Source organism: Pipistrellus kuhlii, unplaced genomic scaffold (genome assembly GCF_014108245.1).
Source record: "Pipistrellus kuhlii isolate mPipKuh1 unplaced genomic scaffold, mPipKuh1.p scaffold_m20_p_3, whole genome shotgun sequence".
NCBI classification, from domain to species: Eukaryota; Metazoa; Chordata; class Mammalia; order Chiroptera; family Vespertilionidae; genus Pipistrellus; species Pipistrellus kuhlii.
In genome coordinates, this window is record NW_023425529.1 from 52,584,858 (window position 1) to 52,601,751 (window position 16,894).

Here is a 16,894-nt window from a genome sequence, read left to right on the forward strand (position 1 = left end):
TATATTTTTTAATAAAATAAATAAAAAATAAAATATGAAGAATAAAAAACCCAACCAGAAGAACAAAAAGAAAAAAGTATCTAAAAATATGAAGATAGTGGATAGTGTAAAGAGCCTCTGGAGCAACTTAAAGCGTACCAACATCTGCATTTCGTGAGTGCCAGAAGAAGAAAGAGCAAGATACTGAAAACCTATTTGAAGAAATAATTACAGAAAACTTCCTCTACCTGAAGAAATAGACTTAGAAGTTCAGGAAGCACAGAGTCCCAAACAAGAGGAACCCAAAGAGGACCACACCAAGACACATCATAATTAAAATGTCAGGGGCTAAAGACAAAGAATCTTAAAAGCAATAAGAGAAAAGCAGTTAATTACCTACAAGGGAATGACCATATATCTGTCAGCTGATTTTTTTAAATATATTTTATTGATTTTTCAGTGAGGAAGAGAGAGGGATAGAGAGTTAGAAACATCGATGAAAGAGAATCATCGATCAGCTGCCTCCTGCACACCCCCTACTGGGGATGTGCCCGCAACCAAGGTACATGCCCTTGACTGGAATCGAACGTGGACCTTTCAGTCCCCAGGCCAACGCTCTATCCACTGAGCCAAACCGGTCCCGGCTGTCAGCTGATTTCTTAACTAGAAACTTTACAGGCCAGAAGGAGTGGCAAAAAAATATTCAAAGTGATGAGTAGCAAGGACCTACCATCAAGTTTACTTTACCCAGCAAAAGCTATCATTTAAAACTGAAGGTTAGATAGAGAGCTTCACAGACCAGAAAAAGCTAAATGAGTTCATTACTTCCAAACCAGTATTATATGACATGCTGAAGGGCATTCTGTAAGAAGAGGAAGAAGATTTTTTTTTAAATATGAATAAAATGGCAACAAATAACTAAAGGTTTTGAAATGGAGGAGTTGAAGTGAGGAATCATGCAAAGTCTGGATGGAAGGGTCTGAAATTAAGGAGCTAGTTAAATGGGGGGGAAATTCAGAATAGGCCAAGAATGAGTTTCCAGTTTGACAAGTAATTATAGTTAGACAGTACCCTATTAAGAGTTTTAAGATATCATATGGATATTGTCACCTAGGATGATGTTATATTGGAGACACTGTGAGCCAAATGCCAAGAGAATGTGAGGAAGCAAATATGACATTGGTCTTATCTATTGAATATTTTTTGCAAAGTAATAACTTCATTAAAATTTTTCTTGTTTCTTAGTACAAAGTGATTGTCCCCAAAATTGGAAACATACTTGATCTTTGTACAGCATTGTCTGTTTTATCAGGAGTACCTGCAGATAAGGTAAGATGGTTCTAGGTTTGAAGAATGTTAGTTGGAATTTATTTTTGCAGTGTTGTAAAACCAGCTCAATAGAAATTTTTTTTTTTTTAGATGATAGTTACTGATATATACAATCATAGATTTCACAGAATATTCACAATGGATGAAAATCTTAGTAGTATTATGGAGCGGGATGATATTTATGTGTAAGTATAAAATTCATTTTGCAAAATATCATTTGAGACAACATTCAAAAGAGTAATAAAAGTTTTCAGATTTTATTTTCAGCTTTGTCTTTATAGGTTTGAAATTAACATTAATAGGACAGAAGATACAGAGCATGTGGTTATTCCTGTTTGCCTCCGAGAAAAGTTTAGACACTCAAGTTATACCCACCATACTGGTTCTTCACTTTTTGGTCAGCCTTTTCTTATGGCTGTACCACGAAACAATACTGAAGATAAACTCTATAATCTCCTACTTTTGAGAATGTGGTAAGTCTCAGATAATTCTGCATTAGGAAGATAAAATATAAAATAGCTAGAGAAGGTAAAGGTGCATAGTGCATTTGATAAGTCTGTATTATCTCTAGGTAATTTAGCTAGGTAACAATTTAAAAATAAAAGTATAGCCTAATCCAGTTTCTTGTTCATGTAAAACATTACTGAAATAATTTCACACCCAAAAAGCATGAATTCTTTTAGCCATTTTCACCAAATGTTAATAGTTGGAAGAAAATAATAAAAATGTATCATGTATATACACTCTACAATCATAACGAATGTCAGATGTTTCATCTCTTTATACACACTGCTAGTTCAAGAAATCATACAAATAAATAGTTTTATTTAAAAGGATAAACTGTCATGGTTGGTAGTATTGTAAGGCAAACACTCTTTGTCTTCCTAAAACCTTGAGTTGAATTTTAAGGTAATCAAAAATGTCATTTGATCCCTCTTTTTTGTCCTTTATTGCTGACATATTTAGTATTCTTAAATACTTATTTTAATCATTGTGGTCTCATAACCCATACATAAAGATCATGTTACACATCTATAAATGATCTTAGCAATAATATATATACTTAACCTGAGAATTTTTAAGTGGAGAAATTATTTACCACACACTTTTAACATATAAGAATATGTTAAAACCCAAGAAGAACAAATTAACTTTTTATGAAGACAGCCAAAACAAATGATTAGTCAGTTGCACATATGGAACTTTATCTTGAGTTGAATTCCAGTTATTGCCTTTAAAAGTTTTATTTTATTGGAATAGAAAAAGTTTAAGTTTTTACCTTTATAGGACTGAACTTGTTTGAATTTCTGATTTTATTTAAGCCGATATGTCAAAATATCTACTGAAACTGAAGACAGTGAAGGATCCCTACATTGCTGTAAGGACCAAAATATTAATGGGAATGGCCCAAATGGTATACATGAAGAAGGCTCACCAAGTAAGACTTTCCTACTAAATTGTGAAAACTCTTCACTTGGATTATTGCCTCAGAAAAGTCAAGAGGATGGGGATTAAGGAACTAAAAGATATCAGCAAGCCTAGGAAACATAATGTTAGTGTTAATAATTTTTAAATGCAACATTGAATTTATTTAAAGATTTCTAATATCTAAAATTAGGTGAAATGGAAACTGATGAGCCAGATGATGAATCAAGCCAAGATCAAGAACTTCCCTCTGAGAATGAAAATAGTCAGTCTGAAGATTCAGTTGGAGGAGATAATGATTCTGAAAATGGATTATGTACCGAAGATACTTGCAAAGGTCAACTCACAGGACACAAAAAACGATTGTTTACATTCCAGTTTAACAACTTAGGCAATACTGATACCAACTACATCAAAGATGATACTAGGCATATAAGATTTGATGATAGGCAGCTTAGGCTAGATGGTAAGTATTTGTGAAAAAATGGCTTGAATAATAAACTTTAGCAAAAAGCATGTTATTTTTTTATTGATGGAAACTATAAAATTCAACACATTAATTTTGATATTTACTTAGCTATCTAAAATCTTAAAAGCCTTAATTTCTAAGTATCTTATGTAATAAAACCTTAATACGCAAATCTACCACAGAGAGAGGTGACCAGTGGTGGCGAGGGGTGGAGCCAGCAAGTGGGCAGTGCCAGGCCGCCAGCCAAGGCAGGTGCCAGCAAGGGACCACACACACACACACACAAACACCGCCACCAGTCGCCCCATAGATCTGCCCTGATCGCCAGCCAGGCCTAGGGACCCTACCCTATATATTGGGAACGGTCTCTTAGGTTTAAAAATTGAAACCTGGTAAGGCTACTCTGACATGAAAAAACTGGATGATGCAGCAATGACATGTATGGACTCTGGCTTGCACATTTTGTGGTCAGCCCTGATTCTGACACTTATAACTTTGTGACAAAGCCAATTACTTAACTTCTCTCTGCTTCAGTTTTTCCACCCATAAGATGGGGAAATGGTACTACTGCCTCAGAAGGATCATGTTATGTACTACTTTTTATAATCAGAGCAAAAATATGTAGCTGCTCATACAACAGCAAGATGCCTTTCATCTGTATGAAAAGTATGGTCATTAGTGCATATAGCATCCCGGATTGCAACAGAGATATCTGAGGGCACAGACTGGGCTAAAGAAAACACACACACACCCGTGCCTGAATTTCGTTCACCAGTTCTCTAGTGCTAAAATAAATATTAATGTTTATTAAATAGAGGTTGAACTTAGGCTTAAGTTTTGTTTTGGTTTTTTAATTCCTAAAATACTATAATGACTTAGAAAGAGTGATTTGCCCTGATCACCTAATCAAAGTAAAAAGGATGTTTATTCTCCTATATGTCTTAACATTAAAACACATTGATTTTATCATAAAGACATGTTAAATTTAAAAATATCTATATATATGTTTTCTACCTTAGAAAGATCTTTTCTCGCTTTGGATTGGGATCCTGATTTGAAAAAAAGATATTTCGATGAAAATGCCGCTGAGGTAAGTCATCATTCTTACTTTTTCATATTTTCCATCTTGATCACACTGTTTTATTGCATTCTTTTGTTTCTACCAAATGTATGTATTTTGCCAGTATAAAATTGGTTGGTTATGTACTAGAAAATATTTATTGATTTTAAACATGCTTTCTGTTTATACTTAATTGTTTTTAGGTGTGTATATAGAACTTATTTAGAAGTGTGGTGTAAATCTCAGCTGAAATAAGCTTTATGATTCTTTTGAGGAAGTTTGCGAGTTTTTCATTACTATTCATAGTAATATGGTATCACTAAAATGAGTTTTGTCTCATTTGTTCTCTTAACTCAAGAAATACTTCTCTTTAGGATTTTGAAAAACATGAAAGTGTGGAATATAAACCGCCTAAAAAACCCTTTGTGAAATTAAAAGATTGTATTGAGCTTTTTACAACAAAAGAAAAGCTAGGTGCTGAAGATCCCTGGTAAGAAACAAAGTTAAATAGTTGTTTCTAATTTTTTAAGTTTTATACATCAAGTTAGAAAGGTGATAACTAAATTCCCTTTGAGATTTTAAATAAGCATTTATTTATATTACATTATTTTATTAAGAGGTATGGAAATATCTTTAAAAATATTACATTGTTAAGCTTTAATTCCATTATTATATTTTGCATAATAGTTACTTTTTCTTGAGAATTTTTAGCAGTGCTGTCATTTTGAGAGAAACTGTTTTAGAAAAATTGTAATATGTTTTGTGGTGGTATTAATTTCATTATAGCCCAGAAATTTTTAGATTTTTCTAATACCTCTGTCTCAGCAGAGTTGGCATACTGAAATGTAAATAACCTAGCCTTCATCATTTATTTGAATACTTATTTACATATTAGTTCATAGTAGTTAAATCTATTTGGAATATGTATTGAATATAAAAATAAAAATGGGAATTCATTCTGATGTATATTAGGCATACAATAACTGCTCACTAAAAAGAAAAATTGAACTTTTTAAATATATATTGTTTTAATTGCCTCTATCAAGCTTTAAGTGTTTCCCTTCATTTTTAGGTATTGCCCAAATTGTAAAGAACATCAGCAAGCCACAAAGAAATTGGATTTATGGTCCCTGCCTCCAGTACTTGTGGTACATCTCAAGCGATTTTCTTATAGTCGATACATGAGAGACAAGTTGGATACCTTAGTTGATTTTCCTATCACGTAAGTTTTGATTATGCTTCATAAACATCAGACAGCTCTAACTTTTTAAAGCATCAGGTAGCACTGGACACAGTCTCTGTTTTTTAGTAGTTCTAACAGTTCATAACAATAACAATTTTTATTCCTACTTTAGAGACTTTTTTCAGAGAACAAAAAAATATATTTAGAAAGAAAAGAAAAAAAACTCATTCTGTATTACATTATTATGGACTCATTGTCCCTGTTTATAAATCTAAGATACTCATGTGACCTTGGTGATTTTGTTTTCCTAGGAATCAATCATCGATTATTCCTAAATATCCTTTTTTAAAAAGATTAAAGTAATATATAAAAACAATAATGAAATTGTTTAGAAGGATAATACAGAAGTGTTATTGGGTCAGCCACCTTCAGTTTTCTTATTATATTGTTCAGAGTATGATATCATATTCGTGGAAAAGTATGAAGTGGTTTGGAGATATAGCATCTTTTTAGTCTTCTCTTTTTAAGTTTTCACTGAATATAATTAAGAATTCAGAAGGAGCCAGGTCCAGTTTGGCTCAGTGGATAGAGCGTTGGCCTGCAGACTGAGGGGTCCCAGGTTTGATTCTGGTCAGGGGCGTGTACCTTGGTTGCGGGCACATCCCCAGCAGGGGGTGTGCAGGAGGCAGCTGATCAATGATTCTCTCTCATCGATGTTTCTAACTCTCTATCCCTCTCTCTTTCTCTCTGTGAAAAATCAATAAAATATATTTTTTTAAAAAAAAAGAATTCAGAAGGACAAAAGGGAATATAGTATCTCATTCTTGTAGTTCAGGAAGGACTTTATCAAACAAAATTATGCAACAAAGAACTTCTTACTTTTCCATTTTGCTAAAGAACATTGATAGTATTTTTATGCATTCCATGATATTTCTGCACCAAATTTACTTGATATAGTTAATTACTAGACAAATGTTTAAGGCAAGTATATAAAGATGATTGGAAGGAAATGAATAATAGAGTATTAAAAACATTCTGTGGGTTGCTTATTCTAATTGGTGATTATAAATTTAAAATGTCACCCTGGCTGATGTGGTTCAGCTGGTTGGAGCATCATCTCATTCACTGAAAGGTCTCAGGTTTGATTCCTTACCAAGGCACATATCCAGTTTTCAGGTTCATACCCAGTTAGCAAGTGCAAACACAGTGCACAGGAAGCAACCAATCAATGTTTCTCACATCGATGTCTGTCTGTCTTTCTCTCTGTCTCTCTCCCTCTTTCTCTCTTCCCCTCCTTCTTTCCCTTCCTCTTGTCTCTCTCTACCTCTCGTCTCCCTCACTTCTTTCTTCCTCTTTCTCAAAAATCAATGGATACATATTCTCGGGTGAGGATTAAAAATAATAATAAAATTGAAAATGTTTTGCAATTATAGAACAAAAAATGGTAATTTTCTCTTTTACAAAATTATAATCCATCAAAGTTTTCAAGAATATGTCATTTTGACTATGTAAGTACAAGCATAACCAGAAGTAATGATAATCTAGAACCTATTAGAGAAAGAAGTTTAGAATCATTATTATTTTTCAATGAGGCGCGTACAAAAAGTGTAACTAGAAGTAATGGATAAGCTGTAACATGGTCACATTTCAGTTTCATAATTGGCAGATAATAAATAGCTGATTACATCTCACAGAATGTTGACCATTTGGGATATACAAGTTATCAGAACCAGGAAATGTAGAATAAATGTTGGGGGTTAGATATATTAAAATTATTATATTTCCAAGAAAGTTGTTTTTTGCTATCCTTTATTTTTCTTTAAATAATTCATTTCTTCAAATGACTTTAAAAATACAAAAAACAAAAAGGACTCCGATGGTAAGTAAATAGCAGTGAATACTTTTCCTAGTGCCAAAAATGAAATGTATTAGCATAAAAACATTAATCTGAATAACAATGATCACTGGAGAATTTTTAAATTCTCAACCCCTATGAAATTTTTTGCCAAAACATTCAAATCTTAGGAGTATATACATGATTTGCTTTATAAAGTTATTTGTCACCTAATGATTATTTTAGAGATAATATATGTCAAACAACACTTGACAGAGGGGAATAGAATTCATTACATGTAGGGAGAACATAAGACTAATTTGGTCTATCTTTAAAACAGTGACTTGGATATGTCGGAATTCCTAATTAATCCAAATGCAGGTCCTTGCCGCTATAATTTGATTGCTGTTTCCAACCACTATGGAGGGATGGGAGGAGGACACTGTAAGTTGACAGTTTACTTTTCTGCTAAAATCATGATGTTTGATAACTCCAGATTTTTTTCCTTGAGATATTTATTATTCCTTATGAGGGAAATATGAAATGTGTCTTACATGTAGTAGTTGTTCAATAATATTGATTAGTGAACAAATCTGCTTTTGAGTGTTTTTTACATCAGATAGATGATTGATTTATTCATACTCAGTTCATACTTCTATACTTATCTTTTCAGGGTTACTATCCTTCCCCATTCTTCTTTCCCTTCCCTCTCTAATGTGTTTAATGTATGTGCTCCTATAGATCATGCATCATTATTAAATTACATAATTGGTACTGTGCTATAAGTCTCATCTTTTTTTCTTAACATAAGAAATGTCCATGTAGTCCATTGCTCCTAAACACTCATAGTTTACATGTATCATATTTTACCTCTCTATTTACTTCATGATGAATATTCAAATTGCCTTTAACATTCTACCACCATAACACTGATAAACATTATTGTTTATGCTCCCCTCTGTGAGAATTTCTTTGAGCTACATATCCAGAAGTGAGATTGTTGGGTCATGAGTATTCAAGTACTTCCAGATGGCTCTCCAGGATGGTTGTACCAGTCTACACACTTTACTTGATAGTTTTCATTGAACCATCTTTGCATTCCTGGAAAATCCAACTTATCTTTTAGTACTTTTAATATAGCCTGTTGGATTTGGTTAACTAATTTTATTTAGGATTGTTACAATTAATTAGTGCTAACCACTACACTGTGGAACTGCACGCTGTAATAATTAATGTGTAAATGAAATGTCTACCATAATAAAATAAGCTGGGATGCTTTATCTGTTTCCTGAAGCAGCAAGCATTGTATAGAAATTAACTATTCATGTAAGTCTAGTAGAATTAACCTGTAAAAATTCTCTAACCTGGGCTTTATAGCCTTAAATTTTTTATTTTTGCCATGCTTTGTGAAGTCTATTTAGTTTTCTTTTTCCAAAAAGTGCACATTGTGGCATTTTCTATTTTTCCAAAAATATTGCTCCTAAACACTCATAGTTTACATGTATCATATTTTTACCTCTCTATGTTTTCTAATTTATTTGAGAAGAGTTGTGTATAACTCTTATTCTTTTTTTCTTTGTCTTTTTTTTCTTTTTTTAATTGGTCTTCTCAAATCTGTCTTATTACTACTCTGTTCAAAGAATTAGCTTTACAGTTTATTAAATTTTCCTATCTATTACATGTATGTGTTTATCGTATTGATTTCTTCTCTTCCTTTTGGTACATTTTTCTTGTTACTTTGGGTTTACTCTGTTGTTCTTTTCCAGCTTTTTGAGTTGAATGCGTTTGGCTTTTCATTTCCCCTGCACTCCTCCCCCCTTGAAGGCTATAATAAAAGTTCTAAATTTCCCTTTTAATACTGCTTTTATCTGTATCCCATTAAGTCTGGAATGTCATATTTTCAGCTATATGTTTTTTAAATACATGGTTTTTATAAAACTCTTATTTTGTTTTGAATTTTATTTTGTTACAGGCATTGTCTGTATTATATTAATCCATAGGAGGGTTTACTAAGGCTTTGATGTGGCTTAATAAATGATCTGTTCCTAAATGTTTATGTGCTTGAAAAATAGGTATTTTTCTATCCAAACATAGAGTTCTTCTCTAATAATTTATGCTTACCAAATGTATTCAAATTATTACTATTTCTGGTCATTTTTTTATGTTTTTTCTGTTTTTGAGAGGAATTTGTTGGGACTTCTACTGAGTGTTGTTTTACATTATTAATAGTATTTATGTTTATAATGGATAGCTCTACTTTATCTTTTGTTTCTTTTACCGGGATTTGAGGTTCTTTTGTTTTTCTCAGAATTATAAAAGTTAATCTAGCTTTCCATCATTTAATTTGAAAACTCTGTGTGCCTTTTTGTAGGATTTGTCTCTCTTATAAACCATATTGTTAGATTTTTGTCTTTCTATTGAGCCTAACAATGTTTCTTTTCATTCTGAGGGTAGCAGTAGTAAATTCAGATTGACAAATTTATGGCCCACATTAGGCTGCACTTAGAAGAACAATGCATTTGTTTTGTGATGGCAGAATTATTTAGAAGTTGTGGCCTATAAAGTGTCACTTTTTAGATGTTATGACAGTAAATAACTGTCTTCAGGACATTTTGCAACTTTGTTTCCTCATTTATTAAGTAATTTATACAAAACATGGAATGGGAAAGGGGGTAATTTTTTTAACTTCAAAATGAAGCAAAACTTTGAAACTTGTGCAAATTAGTTATTTTTTACCTTTCGCTTGCTCTTTTATTAAAGAATGAAAATTATTCTAGTGTAAAAACCACTATAAATTAGTGGGCTAGTATAATATTATTGGAAAATTTTGTCATAGAAAATTTCAATTATAGTTAAAGTTTCAAACTTTGAAAACAGAGACAGACCCGGCTTTGAATCCTAACTCTGCTACCTAACAGCTACACTGTTGGGCAAGATGTCTTCCTTTCTCCGTCTCTGAAATTGAAACAATAATAATGGCAATGCTTTCTTTATGAATAATGAATAAAAGGTGCATGCCACACTGCCTGGTACATGATAAGTGCTAATTACCATTTTTTATCATTAGTATTGTTACTCTGTGAATTTTTAAAAAATAATAAATCTGTTTGTCCTTAAGATGAAAAAAGTCATAAATTCACCTTATGGAAAGTATCATAGGCATGTAGATTTTAGGAAATTATTCTAAAAACTTTTAATCAATGAAATCAGTTAAATGTATAACAGGCCTTACATAGATGATTATCATATGATTTTAATAGCTGTTCCTCACTCATATGACTTTAAAGTTTTAATGATTCCCCCCAGGAAACCATATATCATTTCAGTTATAGAAGTGCTTATGTTTTTTCATTAGATACTGCTTTTGCAAAAAATAAAGATGATGGAAAATGGTACTACTTTGATGACAGTAGTGTCTCAACTGCATCTGAAGACCAGATTGTGGTAAGTATGTCTTTTATTTTCTGAAAATCAAGAAAACCACTGTTTTAAAAGGCCCGTGGGATACTGTAGTCTGTCTTCTAGCAATTCTAATAGCTAAGAGAGACTTCTCTGATTTAAAGAAATGTAAAATTGTCCCCTAAGTGAAAATTTGTTTTCTAAATTTGCCCACTAACAAATTTAAAAGTACACATTGCAACGTGAAAATTTTCCTGGTAGTTTTCAACATGAAAATTGGAGTTTTCTAAGGAAAATAATAACTTTAAAAATATATATATATTTTATTGATTTTTTTTTTACAAAGAGGAAGGGAAAGGCATAGAGAGTTAGAAACATCTATGAGAGATAAACACCGACCAGCTGCCTCCTGCACACCCCACACTGGGAATGTGCCCGCAACCAATGTACATGACCTTGACCGGAATCAAACCTGGGACCTTTCAGTCCGCGGGCCAACGCTCTACCCACTGAGCCAAACCGGTTTCGGCAATAACTTCTTTTTATAATAAAAAATTTTCTTTAGAAAATAGGCTCAGACATTTCTAGACTACTTAAAGTCAGAATGTTAAAGTAGGGGGGAAAAGTCCTTTAAGGGCCTTACTATACTTATGATTTTAAAGGTAAAATCTTATCCTTTATGACAGTTCAACTCAAAATTACATAATTAGGTAAAAGAAATTTTATATATATTTTTTAAATTAACCATGTATTTGTTACTTTAATATTTTCTAAATAGCAGAAAAATTAGGAAGCTACATCTAGACACATTTGCATCAGTTTATCAGTTACAGCCAGAGCCAAATATTGGATTTGTTTTGCTTCCCATCAGAGCAGATACTGACTGATAAAAAGATAACTTGTATATTCTAAGAAGAAAGTTAAGATTTGCTTGATAAAAGCTTATTTTTCTATGAATTTTGCCTTTCTATAAGTTTTATTTATTGATCACAATATTACAAAGATTGAGAAATATAGTATTTACTCATGTGATATTTTCTATACAGAAGTTTTCTGTTGATGTGTAAAGTGCTGACTGCTTTACCATTTTTTCTAAGTTTAAATTATATATTTCTTGATAGCAGAGACTAGCATTTGTTCTAGTGTATAATACTTTAAAATTCTTCAACCTAAATTATTCAACTTTGTAAATTAATAAAATTCTGGGCCCATTTATTTGACATGGTCTTAACCTGTGATTGGATGAACAGGTGAGACATAATTTTGAGTTGTTTCCCTACAAATGTTTTATTTTTATGTATATGTACTATATGTGTATACATATAAATTATGTACTGTTGCTTATCTAAAACAAATGTTTTGTTTTTTATATATGTAATATATGTATATACATATAAATTGTGTACAATTTCTTATAGCTATAATAGAGAACAGACTTGAACTCTAATATTTTTTAAAATGTGTATATGCTTAAATTGACTATACTTTCTGTTCATATTTAGACCTCTAATTTCAAGTCTTACCTCTCACTTTTCAATCCTGAAATAGCTTACATCCTTTTTTAAAGTCTTTTTGACAACACTGCTCTGATCTTGCCTTCAAATAAATATTTAAGGAGGCAGCTGTCTTATGTGTTTTGGGGTTAAAGGAGACAGAACCACTGCAGGGAAATTGGCCTAGAGAAAGTAGTGTTTAACCTGAATCTGCAAATACATATGAGTAAATTAGACAAAAGAAACAAAGTATTCTATGCAAAAAGAACAGTACCTACAAAAGTAAGGAAGCATGACAGAACATGACATTTAGGGAAACAGCAAATAATTCAGATTATTGAAAGAAAATATTTTTGTTAGGGATATGGGGCAAAATTTAGTTAAATTTGGAACTCGGATTAAGACGGGTGACTTTCTTTTATTTAGACCTTTATTTATTTATTTATTTTTAAGGCTGTGGGAAGCATTAGGTGATTGTTAAGTAATAGGACATTATTAAATTTGCATTTTAACATCTGTCTGAGAACATAGAAGATAGATTGAAAGGCACTGAGAAAAGCAGAAAGGCCATATTCTGCCTCCAGCAGAAGAGAAGCTGTCATGTAATTTAAGCAGTAAAAGCTTCTAAATCTACTATATTGTCCACCTGAAACTAATATAATAGTGTATGTCAACTTTAGTGGTAGTAAGTGTATAGATAAAGGCAGAATGGAATTACAAGATTTACCAGATAGAGTTAAAAGAATTTTATTAAGATTAGATATAAATGAAGATACAAGTACAGAATAGAGGTGCAAAGAGGAAAAAATTACAATTTGCCAAAATAGGAACTAAAGAAAGAAAATTTTCATTGAAGTTTGAGGTGCCTGTATGATTGCTATGTGGAATACTCCTTAGGTATTTGGACTAATTGGATTAGAGTTCAGGGGTAAGAACTGGCTTAAGTTGTAAGCTTGAGTTGTGGGTCTTAGGTAGCAGTTGAAGCCATATGTTAAATGAGTCACCACCTAGTGACAAGATACAGATTGAGAAAGAGTGATGGGCTTAGGACAGAACGTAATTTCTTTTAAAGGACAGGATTTAATGAGCCCACAGAAAAGTCAAAAGAAACCATAAAGATAGAAAATCTAAGTTTTATCACAGAAGCTAAAAATGGCTATATGCAGGGAAGAGTAGTAGTAGAGCATAAAATGCTACAGAGAGATTGACTAAAAGAACTAAAAAAGGCACTTATTTAATTTGTTTATAGGAGGCTATTGACCCAAGTAAAAACTATTGCATTAAAATATTTGGGGCAGCACTTAGGTCATAGTGAATTGAGTGTGCAGGAAAGTAAATGATAAACATTAAACTACCATTCTGACTGAGGAAGATTTTAATGTCAAGAAGTTCAATAAGTAAGGACTCCTTCAGGATACACAGTGATGGTTGATGGAACAATAGCCTTAAGACAGAAATTGGACTCTACCGCAAACATGGAATGATGTGATTAGTATTAGAAAAAAGCTCCTTAGAGACAGGAGGAAAGAAAGCATAGAATTCTCTTCCATGTTAGAGTAACTAGGTTAATCTGTTATATTGTTGCATTTATTCACCTGTCCAACTAACTTAGAAGAGAATAAAAAGGTTAAAATTCCAGTGACCATTCTATTTTTATAAGTAGAAGTAATCTTATATTTAATCAATTTTGGTAACTTCCATGTGACTTGTGTGTAAAATTTTTATATTTGATGTATGCCCTATCACCAAAACTGGCTGCCAGGTAAAAACTCCTACTATCTGTAATGTGACCTTTGAGAAGCATGACCATTTTAACAGCCTTTGCTTGTTTTAACAGTCCAAAGCAGCATACGTACTCTTCTACCAGAGGCAAGACACTTTCAGCGGAACCGGGTTTTTCCCTCTTGACCGAGAAACTAAAGGTGCTTCAGCTGCCGCAGGCATCCCGTTAGAAAGTGACGAAGATAGCAATGATAATGACAATGATATAGAAAACGAAAATTGTATGCACACTAACTAATGAAAGTCCTAGAAGCCATAAAAGAGAGACTTTCTTGCTGGTGGTATCAATTGAAATGAAGTTATCCACCACATTAAACGAACATCTGAGATGGGGAGTTTCAGATAACCGAATGTAAATCCTTTATCAGATTTTAACTTGTGCAGTACTTGAAGTGAAACACAATGAAAACTTTAACAAAAATTGTCTCAATACATTTACAGTCTTGTATTTACAAGCTAAATATATATATAGGAAATCACAAATAAATCCCTTTTAAGTTTGCTGCTGTTTTGATGAATTATGTTTTCTTTAATTTTTTGGATGTGAGTTAATTGATGACAAATGTTAAATTTGTGGATGTTGGTCATTTTTTGCTCTAATAATACTGCAAGAAAACTATGGCTGAACTTAGTTTTTGAATAATCTAGTTCATGTGCATTAGGCTGCCACATGCAGTATCAATGTGGAATAAATGCTGCAGTAGTATCCTTGGAAAACCAAATTTTCAAACTGTCCCTGGTAATCAGTGTGGGCCTATTAAAAAACCAAATCATGATAAAAGAAACAATATTGAAAAAGTTAATTCCTTTTGTAGTATCATTAAAATCATCTTACTGCTACTGTGGAAACAGGTTCTAAATTTCATGCTCCATCTGAAGTCATTGTTCAGTGTTTTTTACAGCTATTGGGATCTATTCCTTAGACATTCAAATTATTTTTTACTTGCTTAGTATTAAAATGCATATTTTTAATCTGGTATTGGTCCCAAATTAAAATTTTTGCTGTCTGTTTTTCTCTACCCCATATTTTGGTAATTTGGCAACTTTTAGCTCTCCCAATTATTGTAATATAAGAACAGACTTGATAGTATTCTCTATCCATAGTAATAATTACACCAAGCTTAGGATGAGAAATTTTTTTCATATACTGGCCTTTAAATCATTATTGGACAATTGGCTTTAAAGGTAGGTCTGTTAACTTTCTTTGTGTGTTCCTGATGGAATTCACCATAGCCTTACAGCTTTTCTCAGAAGGTAATTTGATATAAAAGAATTGGCATTTGCATGTTCCAGAGTCAGAACCTATACAATATATAAAGCATACAAATCATGAATTTGATTTCAGTTCACCACATTTAAGGATCCAGGATGCCAAAAATATGTTTGAACATTTGAAACATTTTTAATTTGCTGCTTTCCCTTTGATCTAGTTGAAAAGAATGTATTGTAAATTGGCATACAATACTGCCTTTAACAGAAAATCTAAATGCTGGGGCACTTTTCACAAATCTACTACCTGAGAAATTGCTTTGTGTCCTACTGTTATTAAAGCAAAAAGTATAATGTTCTTCACTTGAACTAATCAGATACAATAGATTATAAATTGTGTATTGTAAATAAAAGTTCACTCTGTGAGTGCACATTTTGGTAAATTATTTATTTATGTTAGCATTTAAAAGTTTTAAGAAATGCATTTGACCAGGAAAAATAAATGAGGTATGTTGATCATGGCTTTGCTTTATACCTTGATATTAAAGCTGGTTTTACATCCTGGTATTTTAAAAGCTGCTTTGTTTTTTTGTTTTGTTTTTTATTTTTTATTTTTTGGGGGTAAAGGGGGTGTTTTTGGTTTCTTTTTTCTTTTTTCTTTTTTTTTTTTTTTCTTCTTTTTTTTTTTCCTTTTTTTTAATGTAAACTAACCTCCTGCATGACAGAGGTTAAAATTTTGTCTGCACTTGAGTTCACTTGAGTTTACATTTGAAATGTGCATGTTTATTTATACAGATTTCAATAAAGCTATTCAAGGCCTTATTTAGTCTTTTATTTCTTACTTTGAATCTTTTGATTAAAAAATCCCCTATTTTATGGGTAGATGACTGATTATATGCTGGACTTCATAGTTACCATATAGTTAAAGATGGAAAGCAAAGCACGTCAGAGCAAAGTGTATCCTACTGTTTAAAGGCATGTTTTAAGTTGATTTTTTAAATGTAAACATTCATTAAGCCAGTGTTTGTGTTCCTGTTAATCACTTCTAGAGTCCTGAGAGTAAACAAATAACCTTTCAGTTACAAAGCTTGCAATCTTTCTGCTCTCTACCAACCAATAGACTATATTTCCATTTTTATGAGGTTGAAAAAAAACTAAAATTAACATTTTCTAGCCCTAGATCCAGTCTCCACCCTAATTGTCCATAGAGACCATTTCTTTTTAATGCTTGTAATTAACTATTACCACTAAAAGAAGTATGTTTTTTCATTGGGAATGATGTTATTAATTCAGTGGAATTTGTCAAATTCAAATGACATGATGAACTGTAAAAAATGTGCAAAAGGCTAATCTATACTCTAAAATTATATCTTCATCGGTAATATAGAGTAGTAGGGATATATCCATTCTAGAATTATAATTCTAACTTTGCTCTTTACTAATCATAGGTCTTTTGATCTCTCAAAGTATGTTTTTATACCCATAAAAACAATAGCAGCATTTATTGAGTACTTACCAAGGACTGGCTAATTTAAAGTGTTATATCTGTTTTCTCATTTCCACAATAGCTATGAGGTAGGGACAGTCATCCTACTTTTATAGCTAGGGACAGTCATCCTACTTTTCATATGGGGAAACAAAGATACAAAGCAGTTAAATAATACTCCCAAGTTCACATGATTATGATGTGGTGGAGTCAATAATTTTTCCTCAAATGTATGTACTACCTCCC

The 16,894-nt window shown here is 32.0% G+C and overlaps 1 protein-coding gene across 14 annotated transcripts in view; it reads left to right on the forward strand.

The window, feature by feature from the left end:
* The window catches only part of USP15 (ubiquitin specific peptidase 15), a 116,899-nt gene extending 100,915 nt beyond the window's left edge, over positions 1 to 15,984 (forward strand). For 10 of the 14 annotated variants that reach the window (XM_036455027.2, XM_036455028.2, XM_036455031.2 and 7 more), the window contains 11 exons: positions 1,225 to 1,308; positions 1,399 to 1,493; positions 1,590 to 1,781; positions 2,631 to 2,746; positions 2,927 to 3,199; positions 4,222 to 4,292; positions 4,637 to 4,752; positions 5,335 to 5,484; positions 7,620 to 7,723; positions 10,635 to 10,723; positions 14,009 to 15,984. In XM_036455027.2, the coding sequence (XP_036310920.1) occupies positions 1,225 to 1,308; positions 1,399 to 1,493; positions 1,590 to 1,781; positions 2,631 to 2,746; positions 2,927 to 3,199; positions 4,222 to 4,292; positions 4,637 to 4,752; positions 5,335 to 5,484; positions 7,620 to 7,723; positions 10,635 to 10,723; positions 14,009 to 14,191 (1,473 nt within the window). In that variant the 3' untranslated portion in view covers positions 14,192 to 15,984. Of the gene's footprint in view, positions 1 to 1,224; positions 1,309 to 1,380; positions 1,494 to 1,589; positions 1,782 to 2,630; positions 2,747 to 2,926; positions 3,200 to 4,221; positions 4,293 to 4,620; positions 4,753 to 5,334; positions 5,485 to 7,619; positions 7,724 to 10,634; positions 10,724 to 14,008 lie in introns of those variants that run through there. The other 4 variants (XR_004990913.2, XM_036455030.2, XM_045588200.1 and 1 more) reach the window with 4 other exon arrangements.
* Positions 15,985 to 16,894: the final 910 nt, after the last annotated feature.